The sequence below is a fragment of the Siphateles boraxobius genome, unplaced genomic scaffold (assembly GCF_051911475.1).
Source record: "Siphateles boraxobius isolate OS27281-9 unplaced genomic scaffold, OSU_SipBor_1 56, whole genome shotgun sequence".
Lineage (NCBI taxonomy): Eukaryota > Metazoa > Chordata > Actinopteri > Cypriniformes > Leuciscidae > Siphateles > Siphateles boraxobius.
In genome coordinates, this window is record NW_027509182.1 from 4063635 (window position 1) to 4079852 (window position 16218).

Sequence of the window (16218 nt, forward strand, 5' to 3'; positions counted from 1 at the left end):
GTTACCTGGAATCTGCAGCGCAGTACACTGTGCATAGGGTTAAAATTACGGTCCACTATTGATATACAATATTATTTATTTAGATTTATTTAGATTTATTTTCAGGAGTTCATTAAGAATCAACCAAAATTTTGCAAAGACAGTTTAGGAGAGACATTTGAAACACTTCATTCTCAAGGAAATGGTGGATTCAGAGGGAAACACTCACTTTAAAAGTTAAAAACCGTTAACATGCTGGTTAATTGGTTCTGGTCGACTTATACAGGTCCTTCTCAAAAAATTAGCATATTGTGATAAAGTTCATTATTTTCCATAATGTAATGATAAAAAATAAACTTTCATATATTTTAGATTCATTGCACACCATCTAAAATATTTCAGGTCTTTTATTGTTTTAATACTGATGATTTTGGCATACAGCTCATGAAACCCCAAAATTCCTATCTCAAAAAATTTGCATATCATGAAAAGGTTCTCTAAACCAGCTATTAACATGAGTTTTTAAAAGAGTTTTTAAAAGCCTCAGGAATCTTTTGCAGGTGTTTAGAGTTAATAAGTTGATTCAGATGATTAGGTTAATAGCTCGTTTAGAGACCCTTTTCATGATATGCTAATTTTTTGAGATAGGAATTTTGGGTTTTCATGAGCTGTATGCCAAAATCTTCAGTATTAAAACAATAAAAGACCTGAAATATTTCAGTTGGTGTGCAATGAATCTAAAATATATGAAAGTTTAATTTTTATCATTGCATTATGGAAAATAATGAACTTTATCACAATATGCTAATTTTTTGAGAAGGACCTGTATGTATATGTGTGTGTATATATATATATATATATATTTGCATAATTGTGCAAGAAATCATGTTTGCTATCAAACTGTTCTCCTAAAACACACAGTGTTGGGTGCAGTTAATGGGTTGCATTAAAGGTAATAGTTCACCCAAAAATAAAAATTCTCATCATTTACTTACCCTCAAGTTGTTTCAAACCTGTATGAGTTTCTTCTGTTGAACACAAAAGAAGATATTTTGAAGAATGTTGGTAATCAAACAGTTGACAGCACCTATTGACCATGGTAGGAAAAAATACTATGGAAGTCGATGGCTACCATTAACTGTCGTAACCAACATTCTTTAAAATATCTAGTTTTCAAACTCATACAAGTTTGGAACAACTTGATGGGAAGTAAATGATGACAATTTTCATTTTTAGGTGAACTATACCTTTAAATACTGCATAGACTATACAATTCTATATAAATAATAGAGGATTTAACATCAAAATTGAATGTCTAATGTTAAAATCTACGTCTTAATGTAACCTTCTCCCTTTAAATACTTTCGTCATTTTAAGAATAATTTATGCAGTTTTATATTATTTATTTGAAAGAATTAAAGTGGCAGTTTCATGCCTATGCTTGTAACTGGTTGATGTTGATATGGGATTTAGAAAGCAATTAGTAATAATTTATGCAATACTTTTTTAGAGAGAATAATTATAACAGTAATCTTATTAAACTGTTGAAGATGTGATTAACTATTAGTAGCTAGTCATTAATTATATTTTTAGAGTAGTTTACCCAATCCCTTAATCCCTTTGTAAAACTCATGGTAATAATGCAATTTAATAAATTAATTCGGGATCTCATTCAAACAGCTTTCAGAAGCGTTGTTGACAGTGGTGGTTACTATCAGGTTTACACAATTTTATTGAAAGAGCAGTTGGTTAACTGTAGTAACAAATTTATGGTTATGCCTTAACTTGTTAATAGTGACAGGTTAAAATTACGGTAAATATAACGCAGCTGTTATGATAGCATGGATGGGTATCATTAACACACATACACACACACACACACACACACACACACACGCACACACACACACACACACGCACACACACGAGATTAAGGGGGAAATATACATAACAAGGACAAACGTGCTTAGTTCTTAGGAGATGAATGGAAATAAATATTTATTTGGTTCTCACGTAAATAAACTTTAGCTGCAGACTTCAACTAGCACCAGTAGGGGGAGTGCGCATATTTAAAATACAACCCTCATAAACATATGACTGCAGCAGAAGGCAAGTTAAAAGAAAGCAGTTTTCACTGCTGTGCTGATTGTTGTTACAGTGACGGGTTGGGATGGAAATACCATGTTAGCGATTTATTGCCATATTTAAGCATATGTGATACTAAAGTTGTTACTAAATATCCCTGTCTAAATAATTCTTAGCAAGCCACATATGAAATGCGTAGGCTACAGAAAAACGCATGGTTGCCAGCCATGACGCCACTGCGGCATATATGTTGTTTTCAATATAAATCTATTTTTATTTGCATAATTATAATACACATAACCATGTTACCCTATATAACCTGAGAGATAACATGTAGGCCTAATTTAGCCTATGTACTTTTCCCCCACAGTGACAGCCAAATTATTAAATCATGATTTTTTTTTTAACAACCATACCCATTTTGATGTTGGGAAGAAATAAAGATAATTATATAAAAATGTTAGTCTAAATGTTAGTTTGTCAACTACTGTATTTACTTGAGAAGGTAGCTAAGGATGCAAGCTGTAGCCTATCACAGTAGTGGAATGGGCAACTGCTGGTAAAATGAATAGTAAAATGATAGTAACTAAATGTTTGCTTAATCGGTTTATTTTTTTCTGAAGGTCATAGAAACGTTCAAGGCTTATTGAAACAGGCGTGTCTTCGTCCGCGTGAGTGTGTTGCTCTGGCTGTGATTGGAGGATGGAGAAGAAACGAGAAGCTTCTAGAAGTGAACACGCGGGGGCGCCTGGAGGGGTCGCGCGGACAGTCCTCCTGCACTGCACTCTCTAGGGGTGCTCGATTACGATTCCTGACTCAATTCCCCGAATAAACAAGGGTCGGCAATACCTTCATTAAAACAATATAGAGATAGCATTACCTTGAAATTATATCACCATTGTTTCCTAGTGGTTTCCAGTAAATGCCTAATTTTATAGAGGCAAAAACTGGAAAAGCCTTGGCCGAACTCTTTTTGAAGTCACTACTGCACCGGGGCGCTTTGTGTGCTTGTAGGTTGTAAGATGTCCTGACTAGGTAGTTGACAAATACCGTAAGCATTTTGCTTGAACAAAAGCAGAAAATATTAGTTTAAAATCGGCATGAATCGTGCAATTCATTACATTAGTCATGTGGGTAGTAACAGCTTAATTTTAAAGAGTACGAATATTCTATGCAGTCTTTTTAATGAATAATTATAAAAATGCCCTTTAAATAATTTTAAATGAACTAAACGTTACACCTCTTGACATTTTAATTCCACAGACTTTGTTCATTATTAATCAGCATTAAGTAATGATGAATGACTTTCCTCAAATACCATGGTCAGATGTCTCCTCTTTATATTCCCCCATGTATAAATACAGTATACAACTTTCCTGAGAAGCTTATTGTACTAATCCACCATAAACCTTGTTAATATTCCACTTGTTTTGCCTTTAACAGTTATGTAAACTGCCAAATACTTCACAAATTATTGAAAGGGTAAAAAAAAAAATATCTGTGAAGCCAGCACTCATGAGTTCCTGATCAAGAAGCAACAACCCTTGTGGTCAAAACCAATGATGGCATTAAATGATTATTCCAATATCACAACAACAAACTTTTTATATAATCTTCAAAATTTATTATTGACATGTTTCTTGCACTTGGAACTAGTTTGTAATTAATGTCTATGTTACATGAATTGTATTAATAAGACTTTTCTTTAAAATAATTTCCACAACAAGCTGTGCTTGGTGCACAGAAAAGCCCAGTGTTTGGTTTTCAAAACATTCAAAGCAATATTTCCAGAGTCCTCTCCCTAATCTTCATACAGGCGTGGTCTAGAAGATTAAGGGAGTCTGGAGGGTCTTTATCCTTAGTTTAGAGTGTAGTCTGTTGAACTTGCTAGGTGCTGGTTAATCAAACAGAAAAGTCCAAGAACACAAGCCATAAGAGCACAAGAACTCGGATTCATATCAAAAGGGCAAAAAAACGTGTGTTAGTAAAAAATAGATCTTGCGTTTTGGCACTAATCAAGTTGAGACAGCAAAATACTTTACATCAATCTCCCAACTAATCACTAGACCAACAAGCAAAGGCATAATTTAATGCCAGAGAACAACGGCAGTGATTATTGTCACATCTTTTCCAAAACTTTTTCTTAGCGAGTAAATGTGGCCAAGATTTTACTGTCAAAATGGCTTGCACCTTGGTGAAGAGCAAAAGTTGGACGGTTTTAAAGATGAGTGTCTGATAAAAATTAAGGAACCAAATAACGATGGTCTCTCATACATTCCCAAGGCTTGCAAAGTTAGCTGTGGAAATCTTCAAACCCTTCACACAGGTCGACTCCAGCCGAAGGCAATATGGGCGAACACAGAAAAACAAAACAACCGTTTTACTAAAAACAAATAGAAAAATAATTTAGAGCCCAAAAAAACTGGATGGCATTTCATGATAAACAAATATTTCACAACATGATGGTCTAAGCATTGCCTTAAAAGTATTTTACAACAACAACAAAATCCTAACAAAATGACTGGGAGAACCCAATGGCAATAATGCAACAGTGGTGGTTGTGTGAGTACATATGAACACACATGTATCTCAGTTTAAACAGAGTACATCTCTGCAAATTTGAGTGTATTAGTTTGAGACCCTGAATGCATCTACACACAGATTAGCGTGTCCATCAGCAGATTTTGAACCCCTCTCGTCTGCGTTACATCGTCCCGAGAGGTTCTCCAAAACGGATCTTCTGGCCTGCTTGCAAATTAAAGGTAAAATCCCGTGGAGCTTCGAATAACAGTACAATAGTGGAGCCCAAGTTGAACTCGCCCAGGTGCTCTCCTTTTCTCATGCTCACGCCTTCCTGGTTGTTGTTTGTTACGTAGCTGAAATCGTTGTACGTTCCTTTGTTGTACCGAGGGTTGTTGGTACGGAGCTCCTAAAGAGAAAAAAGCAGCTTGTTAATGTCGATGCACTAAAACAGAATTGGTACAGGCCTTTTAAAAATCCAACTTATAACAGATGGGAAACCTCCCTTTTCATTTTAATATGAATAAAATCCAAATCCATTAGGTTTAGTGAAAACATGCAATTTAAGTAATGCATCAGGGTCACAGCTCAATCCTGCTAGTGAAATACCACTTATCAAGTCAGGATACAACAAACAGGTGCTACTGCCATCTACTCACACATTAACACATTGAAACTTGCCGGCCTCGAAAAGTTATTAAAGACATCGTTAAAATAGTCCAAGTGACTACAGTGGCTCAATCTTAAGTTTATCAAGCGACGAGAATACTTTTTGTGCGCAAAAACAAACATAAATAACAGCTTTATTTCAACTATTCATTTCCTTCTCTTTGGGCCTCTAGTCAGTTAAACTAGTGTAATTGCGTAGAGCTACGTCACACGTAGGCTCACTATTGGCCGACGCTGGTCATGTGTGTGATGCGTGTGACGTACAACAACAGAAGCTTAAGCTGTTAAACTAGTAACCTGACTCGAGGCCCACAGAGAAGGAAATGTATAGTTGAAATAAAGTAGTTATTTTTGGGGTTTTTGCACACAAAGTATTCTCCTCGTTTGATAAACTTAAGATTGAGCCACTGTAGTCACTTGGACTATTTTTACGATGTCTTTAATAAGTTTGAGGCCGGCAAGTTCAATCCCTCAAGAAGCCTATGGACTAGTATGGAGGAGTGATCCAGCTCTCAGATTTCATCAAAAATATCTTAATTCGTGTTCCGAAGATGAACAAAGGTCTTACGGGGTTGGAACAACATTTAACAACAGGAGTAAACATTTTTGGGTGAACTATCCCTTTAACTAACCCACTAACCCAAGCACTTGTTCAACACGAGTATCTATTGTTTTTGTTTTATTATTATATTTTCAAATTAGCTTTAATTTATTTTTACTTCACTCATGGTAATTAGTTCAACTTTTTTTAATTTCAGTTTTTCATCTAATATTTAGGCTATTTTATTTTATTTCACATTTATAACAAAACAAAAAATTCTTGGTAATTGAAATGGTGAACAATAACACTCCTACGGTCGGCATCGTAAAAGCCTGTCCAAGAAGTTTCATTTAAAGAATTGCTGCTACAGCTTTCAAAGCAGAAAATATTTTGTGAACAACATCTCAGCACTGCTGGACAAATCGCTTACTGTGGGCAATGTTCCTGAATTTACGCAAAATCCACAGGTTCATCTGTAAGGTGTTGTGGAGAGGGCTAAAAACCATCTTTTGGTGATTTTTTTATGGTGTGCTACTTACTCCTGGGAGCCAGCCAGACCCGACAGATGACTGCTTTAAAAATAGTTGCAGTACAAAAATTGCTCAACAAGCAGCTGGATGCCATGAACTAGATGTTACACAACCACAATACTTCTAATCTAACAGCTATGACCTTATGAACCAAGATGAATTAATGAACTTAGCCAATGCACTCTGGATATACTGAAGCGCAACTTTCAGCCTTTGTTCTCTCTTCAATCTATATTGGCTTCTTTCTTAATAGGACTTAACACCTTTTATTACAGGAAACTATTTGTTAAATATCCGGACCAGTAGTCTAGGTGTTACATTTTTGTATCAGTTTCACCAGTCTGCTATGATACGATTGACCAGTCAAATACCATCTTGCTTCAGTAGGAAATGCTTCTTAGCAAACTTTTCGATATAATGGTGTCGACTGCAAAGAATCGTTAACATGAGGTTTGTCCGTCGCAGAGTTCTCTCCTTGTTTGTAGTCAACCTTTCAAACCGGATGACTATATTTTTCGTTTAATAGGAGTGTAACGGAACACGTATTCATCCCGAACCATACGGTATGGACATCACGGTTCAATGCATGCAGTAACAAGACGAATACAGTCAGTCACAGGCGATCCACACTTCAATCCAAAAGTGCGGTAATACAACGCTGTTTGCTACCAGTAAAAAGCACAGAAGAGATGATCGATCGATGTTTACATCTCTTCAAATGTGGAAAGATATCAATCAAACAGCTTAAGAATATTATCTCACGTAGCATTACATTTACCTCAGGCACTTAGTGTCGACAGCAGGTTAGTTCGCTAGAAAATTGAACACTAGAGAAGCATTTCATATATGCACTATTAGCCTATTCATTATATTTACTTAACCTTTTAATTTCTTGATTACTTAATGTACGTTTAAATAAATTTGTCATGAAAACAAGTTATGACAGCCCTTTGTGTAAATGATTATATTTCAAAAATGAATTAGAGTAGAAAATTAAGTTTATAATTAGATTTAGAAGGTTTTTTTTGAGTGTTGATTATTCTTATATCTAAAAATAAATAGCAACTGAATATAATAATTTACACTCTGTTGTTATTTGCAACCTTGAATATTATAGTAATGTGTAAGTAAGGGCTCCCCACATAGTTTACTGCATTAACCAAGATAGATTTTTTTTTTATCCTTAAGACCGACCCCAGTTTAATAAAAAAAAAAGATTTTCACCCTATAACCTACTGTATCATACTTGCATATATTTGATACATATATTTCTCTAAAAGGACTTTAAATTATCAACATGATCAAAACTTTGCAGAAAAACATCTTTTAAACTTCTACATGCCTTTTTTCCTTGTGTATGAGGATATTCTCCTGTACCATACTATATGTGACCCTGGACCACAAACATTTTTGAAATGGAGATTTATACATCTGAAAACTGAATAAATAAGCTTTCCATTGATGTATGGTTTGTTAGGATAGGACAATCTGGAATCTTAGGGTGCAAAAAAATAATATCGAAACATTGAGAAAATCGCCTTTAAAGTTGTCCATTTATGTTTGCGATTGTGCTGCATTCACTCACATAAATAAATGTTTTATACATTTACAGTGGGAAATGTACAAAATATCTTCACAGAACATAATCAGTATTGTTGGCTATTGCCACAAATAAACCTGTGCTACCTGTGACTGGTTTTGTAGTCCAGCGGCACATATGATATATTTTTGGCTTAATTTTCAGGTGGAACTATTGCTTTAAACTCTCATTCTTGTACAGGAGCTAAATAAGAGCAATATGGGCATTTTAATCTGAGCTATGAACTTGTTACAAAAAACAAAACACAAACCTGCAGTGAAAAACAGTTCTAACCTTGTCAAAATAGATGCGTATAGATCCCACATTTGTCGCTCCTACAGCTGTGAGTGAAAAGAAACCGTGCGTCCACTCCCCACTCAAGACCACCCGCTCATTATGGCAGAAAAGTTCCTTGATCCATCGTGCAACTCCTGGGTTCACCGACATCAGAGAACCTATGATCCAAACATGTCAGACCACAAGCCATGCTTCAGTTATGTAACCAGGCACTGATGGTATCGCACTGCTCAGTCGCCATCAGATTAGAACAGACGCTTATAACTTAAGCAGTCAAGACCTAAAGTCCATGTTGATTTTCTAACAACAAATCATATTTTCAGAAAGCAAAACAGAGAGAGAGAAAGAGAAAGAGAGAAAGAGAAAGAGAGAAAGAAAGAGAAAGAGAGAGAGAGAGACTGACCTGGGAAGTGTCGTCTGTGTGCCACCCTCCAGTCTGTAGGCGAGTGGAAGCAATGGTAGTCACCTGGAGCCAGATAAACTACACAGTGAAACAACTCATTCCCCTCCGTTGTGACCAGGGCATCCTGGAATGTGCCAGGGTCATCCTCATCTTAACAGGACAAGAAAAATAAAACTGAGATAATTCAATTGTTTAATAGTTGTCAGGAAATCAAATATATTAGTGCGTTTATATCACATGGTCTATAAGCTTAGCATGATGTACTTTGTTGGTCGGATCAGATTTTAGGCTTAGTGCTTTCAATATTCATATCAATCTATAATTTCCCTCCGATTTTAGAGATGCACTACAGAACAAAAGATTGAGGTCAATTGTGTGTGTGTGTGTGTGTGTGTGTGTGTGTGTGTCTGTGTGTGTGTGTGTGTATCTATCTATATATATAGATAAAAAAAAAATCTTTTTCTGCAAGCCAAAGGCACATTAAATTGATCAAAGGTGAGAGTAATTTTTCTTTTATAATGTTACAAAAGGTTTCCATTTCAAATAGATGCTGTTCTTTTGAAATTTATATTCATCCGGAAAAACTATATTAGCATGATTTCTGAAGGTTCATGTGACACTGAATACTGGAGTAATTCAGTGTTGCCATCACAGGAATAAATTATATTTAAAAATATATTAAAATAGAAAACGGGTATTTTAAATTGTAATATTTTACAAGATTACAGTTTTTTTGATCAAATAAATGTAACCTTGGGGAGCAGAAAATACTTCTGTCAAAAACATTTAAATAAAAAAATCTTACCAACCCGACACTTTTGAACCCTAGTGTGGATTATGGCTAGTTAAAACGATCAACAAGCTTTTTTTTTAATAAGATTTTGATATTTTATAAAATTACTAGCAAAATTTGGCATCAGACAACCATACAGTGATCCAGAAATTCACAATACGGACTGGAGCAAAACATCTCGAAATGTATACCAAATTTTAAATGACGAAAAAACCCGAAACAATTTCCATTCAAACTGCTGTTGTCTTACGGTACAATAATGTACAATTCAGCTCTCATTTATTGTTGCTTTCACATGTCTTTCTTCAATGCCATCTCTGTTATATGAACTTACTTTCACTAACTGGATCCCGGACTGAAAGCGGATGGGATCAGAATTGCTTTGCCACTATTGTGGTAATCAGTACACGTCTTATTTTCCGCTGAATGTGCATGTAAATTGATTTTGAGTGAGTAACACTATTTCCTGCAATTGTGATTCTTTTCTTATGCCTGCTACAGACTGTGCGATTTCAGCAATCCTGTAAGATCATTACAAATGACACTGTGCGACATGTAGACTGTACGATGATGACACCTATTGAATCATAGGCTACGACGCAAATCAGCATTGCATAAATAAATGTTATCAGCATGCGCTAGTGGTAAACAAATAGAGCAAGATAAATTGCTTTTGGCAAATTCGCTTTTTACGTGTGCTGAAAAAAAAAAGACGAAGCGAAAGAGAAATATGGACGTGGCCATAGCTAGGGAAAAGAGGCCAACTTAGCATGGCAATTTTACAAATGGAGCTTGAGGCAAGTAGTTTTAAGTTAACGCAATGTCACATTGATCAATGTGTCATTTCATGTTGCATTTTTATTGGCTAGTCAGATGATGTAGGTCGTAGAAGCAAGCACAGTGTCAGAAATGTAGCATGATCATCTCAGTCAGAAAATTATCGCAGGCTATCTTTGGTCGCAAGATCGTGACAACTATCACCTCTATGGCATAGGACCACCGTTTAGGAGCCAAGACCACAGAAATCCCCACGATTGGTCACCTTTCGTCTGGGACAGCCCAAAATCATACAATGTGTACTGGGCACAAGCCATGTTTACAATCTAAAATTGATATGGTTGCTACGAAAACCTTGTATCCAAAATTTTCCAGGGTTAAAAAGATCCAAAATCAAGGACTTTTGACCAAGTAGTATGTTTCTGGATCAATGACAAATGTATTGAGACTTACTTCTGTTAGCTGTTAAACTCTCTGTCCAGGTGCGCGGCCCGAGGAACGTTTCCAGGGAGTAGGTCACTCCCTTCACCTGCTCTACCTCACAGTTCTTCACACGCCCAAAATGAAGGATCTTGCCATCAGCCGGACTGATCTGTGGAGCCAATGGTCATTCATTGTGTTAATATATTGTATGTTTAATATTTATTCATACTGTATTGAAAACTGACACGATTAGCTGTAAATAGTCTTTAGATTAAACATGCAATTACTTCAGACCCAGTAACAAATATAGGCAACAGCAAATTATGTAACTTTCCAGGGCTACCGTAAAAAAAAAAAAAGTTTTTGTTTTACCCCTTTGTGTAAAATATTTCCATCTACTCCGGTTTCCTGCTATATTGGCAGCAACGTAGCTCCTTTTTAAAATGAAATTTCATATTCTTTAAAAATGTGTAAAAACTATACAAAACCAAACAATGTTTAGATCCTTTATTGATTAAAGCCCATATATACTTGCAGGTCATCGAACCTAAACTATCACAAAGAGCGTGAAATGAAAATTCAATGCACATGCTTGCAAGTCTCTTCTCCTAGGTTTGCATATGAATGAAAGTGAATGGGAATTCAAAGAATGCCTCTTTCAACCGTTACAAACCCAGACTTACCACACAGTGCGAGTTGCACACCGGCCGGAGCTGAGGTTTGAGTTTGCGCCTAAAAAACTCGCCCAGGTTTCTGTAGTGCTGTAAATCCTCCACAGCCGCTTCTTTCATGTTGACTCCAAAAGTCCATATATACAATCTGAAGATAGGTTTCCGTAACCAAGTGGGCAGGTCCACCTGGTTCAAGCGACCCCAGGCTCTGGAGAGCAGTCGTGTGGGTATGGACTTGTAGATTGTAACCTACACCCAAGAGACACAGGGTTTGAAGACATGCACAAGTATCTTTATATTACACAACAGCAAAAGTTCACAGAGAGGAACGCTAGCACACATTGTGTCCCTATTATGCTTTTTAAAATCGTACCTTTCATGCAGTGTTTAACTTTTTTTTTTCAATGTTAAAGGTCTGCAGAGTTTTAAAGATCGAAGTACACGACAAATAAAGTTATTGTATCCTAAAAGAAAGAATTGATTCTGAATTGCTGAAACAAGTCATCATATGACAAACCCATGTAGATTTGTAACAAATTTGCATAATTCCAGCCTATGCTCTTCATTGGCTGCCTGGCAAACGTCATCTAAGACCCTGAGGAGCTGAAATACAGATATGATAATGTGCGTTTTGTTTCAGACCAATTTTTGTTAAACCAAATCACAACAGACTAGGCCATCTGACCAGTCAGAGCAGACTAAGCTCTTGTAAAGGAGGAGTTTAAAGAGACTGGATTCTTGATTGAACCGTTTCAGACACTGAGAAAAGAGGTGATGCTGCAATGTATATTATGAGAAAATTAAAGTGTTTTTTTAACTTGCATGTAAACCTGTTGTAGGAGACATTTAAAACAAAATTAGGAACCTTTAAAATAGAATAATGGGGCACATTAATAATTGCCACTTTGTTTCTTTATACATGATATTTGACTTTCTGTTGAGCATTCTGTTGTCAAATTAAGTAGGAATATCCCAGATCTGATTTAAATGGAAAATATTTGTAATGAACCAAAATATTCTTAATGTCACATAATTTGACATTTTCATGATAAGGCAAGGTTAGTTTAGTTCAGAAAGCAAAATGGTGCGACTCCCCCAAAATAATGATATTTATGAATAAAAATGCATTTTCCCTTGTAATATACAAGTAATATATTATATTTTGAGGATTATAATGATGTGAACAATGCAGGTGAGCATCTAAAGTCAAGCAGCTGTATATGAGTGCACCATGTGCTCCAGTGTTTGGATTCTCAGAGTGTTTAGATCAGTGTATCTCGCTGATCATTATTGATGTGGGCAAGAAGTGATCCTAGATCAGTGCTACAGATAGTACAGAGGCTGATGCATGACAGGAGCTGGCCTGGCTGTTCACTGTAAGTGGATTACTGTAGTTAGCTTCAATCCGAACTGACAGACAGGAAGCTAAATGCGGACTCTTGGGAGTCTTTCAAGGTGGTGGGTTGTAGATGATGGTTATGGGTTTAACAAGCAGGAAGTTAAGGATGAGAAATGTTGCCTGACCCAGAAAAGGCTCTTTATCCACAAAGTGTCATTTTACATTCGCACATTTTGAAACAAAATATAAATATTATGCCAAGATTGATACGTTTATAGTAAGCTCCAAAAATTAACAATCAATTACTTTTTAAAATAAAAGGAATTCAAATTAAGAACTCATGGTGTGTTCCAAGTCCTCCTGGGAAGTTCATATTTACGAGTTGAGAAGTGGCGTTTATGACGTCAGGAGCGTTCAAGTCATTTTTATCAGAGCAAGATCAAGGAGTACATTCTCTTAATTAACTACACAAAAATTCAGCAAGGTTTTTTGAACTCTACTTTTAGAAAATGAAGAACAAAGAATGCGTGTCAGGTGTGTTTGCTTTATCCGTTTAATTAATTTAGGAAGCCAATGTAAACTTTCTTGGTACATAATATATTGTATATTACAATGATATCATATTTTGTGCAGGCACTTCAGCTTATGGTGTTGTAAATAAAAACACCTGACAACGTCACTGCTAAATAACTATAAGTCTTGTGGTGTACAGATCGGGACTCAAATGAAATCCCCAACTTCCCACTGGTTTTTACGACTTTTTGGATGCGTTCATGTACATTCAACTCATAAATACAATCTTACCAACATGACTTAAATGCACTATTATATCCTAGAATATAAAATTGTATCTCTCTCTCTCATATATATATATATATATATATATATATATATATATATATATATATATATATATATAATAAAATAAATTCGATATAGCGCTAGATATTTTCATTAAAATGCGTGCATTGCTGGCGCAAACAACACAACGTTGCCCAAAATCAAATGGCAAATGGAATGAAAGTGGAACGAAACTGCGCTGCTCATTATTTTGTGCTTCATGGACCCGTTTATCTGTTTGGAGCATCAATGTCAGTGTCGCTTGATCAAGATCGGCTTGCGCTGCACTGCACAGCGCTAAGAGATCCAGTAAAGAAAGCATTTAAATTCGCCTCTGAAGTTATTACATCGCTGCGAGATCTAGTGAGAAGCATTTAAATTGATCTGTTATTAACAAATCAAACAGCGCTGACGTGGAAACCAGAAGATTGTGGCATGAATGAACTAGTTATAGTCTTTAAAGTCCACAGATCAGCAACATTCACCATGGATCTAATGTAACACTAACTGTAGCCACGGAAGTTTGTCAGGAGTGGTAAAATGCTTTCAAGTACGTCACACATCGTTTTCCAGCACTTCAAAACTCAAATATTATATTTAAATTTTATTTTTCATGTGACGATCAAAACATTATTTGTTCACCCTTCAAAGATTACCCACATTTATAAAACTAAAAGTTTCAAGATGTAGGAAAACACTTATTTAAACAATTTTTCCTTTTAATAATTTTTTTTTTTTAAATCAAGGAAATTTCTCTGGCATTTCTTTCTTTTTGCTGTATCGAAAACGTATCGAACTGAACCGTGAATTTTGTGAACTGTTACACCCCTACTTATTACAGATGTTGATCTATCTCAAAGTTTGCCTTGATTGTTCTACGTTTACACTTTTACATTGCACACGTTTTGTAACATTTTAAGTTCAAGCGCTTCTTTAACACTTAATATAAGACAAAGATGATATTTTTGTTTTTGACTGCTAAAACTAATATAATTTGTTGTTTGCCTTAATAATGTGGATGAAAAAAGTGGTTTAAATTCAAACTTTTCTACTTGTCTTAATGTCAATAATTATCGATACCATATCGATATATGAAACATTATATCGTGATATTTTTTTAGCTATATCGCACAGCCCGTGTATATATATATATATATTTATTTTATTTTTTTCTCCAAAGAACTACAGCTTTACATTAACAAACACGTTTTTCTATTTCTCTGTAACTTCCTGTCTGCCGCTAGAGATATGGTATATGGTATGGTGCTTCTGAGCATCAGCATGGGCTGACTGGCAATTTTGTCGTGGGAACTGAACAATAGTGGTGTCAGAACCACCGTGGCACGATGCCCTCGACCGGGTCTAGAGACAAAGTGTTCCTCAGTTCAGAGCTGCACCATGGGACAATGGCTCTTTTCACATTCAGTCCCAACGGAGCTCAGCGGGTCCATATGCAAGTAGCCATCTGCTGATAGCAGCAGCTCTTTCTGCTGACCTTGCATCAGTTTTGAGGTTTCATTTCTTCGGGTTAAAAAACAGAGAACTGATCCCAGATTTAGGCCGTTATTCCGTAATGTTTCCAGTAATTCTTCCCATAATTACAGACATTACCGTCACAGCATCATCAATAAGGTAACCTGTTTTGCATAACCAAATCCCCAAAACCCATAATACATTGATTACACACTGATGGATGTCATATATGTCTCTGGATAGTGAGATTTTGCACACTCAAACACACACAACATCAGTCTGTGGGCTCTATTTGATGTTTCCACCTGTACTTACTCTGCTTGTGGGCCTCCAGCCTACTTTGGCGAGAGGTTTGAGCGCTCCAAAGGGCAGGATGTAGTAGAGGAAGGACAGAGGCCATGAGCGAAGGCGGGCAGTAGGCCGGGACATGCAGCTCAGCTGGCCTAGACGCCGCCGCAGGGCCAACTGTGGGAACTGCAACCTGCACAACACATTCATGATGCCAAAGTGCACAAAATACTCAAGACACAAAGGTGGAAATTAAAGACTTATGTCCAGATTATCTAAATGTTGTAGAGAAGGGGTGCTCAATGCTGGAGAACTACCTTTCCTCCAGAGTTCAGTACCAACTCTGCTCCAACTTGTTTTGAACTAATTAATCAAGATCTTCAGGATATACTTGATAATTTCGGATGTAATTGAATAGATTTAGAGCTAAGCTTCGCATGTAGACCTTCAGGAACAGGATTGAGCACCCCTTGTTATACAGTGAATCTCATGAAACCTGTAATGTTCTGTAATGTTCCTTCTGCCAAAATGTTTTTGCAGTTCTATCGGATGACACTAATGACAGAAGATTACACATTTCATGACAATTAAGGATATATTTCCACAAGTGTCCTTAATAAAAATGATTTCTATTTTGTATTGAGGTAAAATAAATATACATATTATTATTAATGTAATTACAATTTTAATATTTTTCAACAACATCCATTACCTTAACAGAATAATATTATTACAATTTAATTTAATATTTCTTTAAAATGGTTATTAAAATATTATGGTAATTACAAGTGTATCAGTAAAGTAATATAATATACAATTACTATTATTAAAATAAATATAAATATTATATATTTATTATGGTGGAAAAATATGCTTAATTGTCATTAAAATGGTGGTGTGTACAACTGCAGTAAAATTAATAATTCTTTGATAGTTAATGTTACTAAGACATTGGTAAAATAATGATAACCACTGAGAACAACAGGAATTACAAAAAAACTTGAGAGTAAA

General features: G+C 35.7%; 1 protein-coding gene across 5 annotated transcripts in view; it reads right to left on the reverse strand.

The window, feature by feature from the left end:
* Positions 1 to 3665: 3665 nt before the first annotated feature.
* pisd (phosphatidylserine decarboxylase) overlaps positions 3666 to 16218 on the reverse strand; it is a 40020-nt gene continuing 27467 nt past the window's right edge. For 4 of the 5 annotated variants that reach the window (XM_077206423.1, XM_077206425.1, XM_077206421.1 and 1 more), the window contains 6 exons: positions 15235 to 15400; positions 11280 to 11516; positions 10627 to 10765; positions 8604 to 8753; positions 8198 to 8358; positions 3666 to 4993 (listed from right to left, as the gene is read on the reverse strand). In XM_077206423.1, the coding sequence (XP_077062538.1) occupies positions 4769 to 4993; positions 8198 to 8358; positions 8604 to 8753; positions 10627 to 10765; positions 11280 to 11516; positions 15235 to 15400 (1078 nt within the window). In that variant the 3' untranslated portion in view covers positions 3666 to 4768. The remainder of the gene's footprint in view (positions 4994 to 8197; positions 8359 to 8603; positions 8754 to 10626; positions 10766 to 11279; positions 11517 to 15234; positions 15401 to 16218) is intronic. The other variant, XM_077206422.1, reaches the window with a different exon arrangement.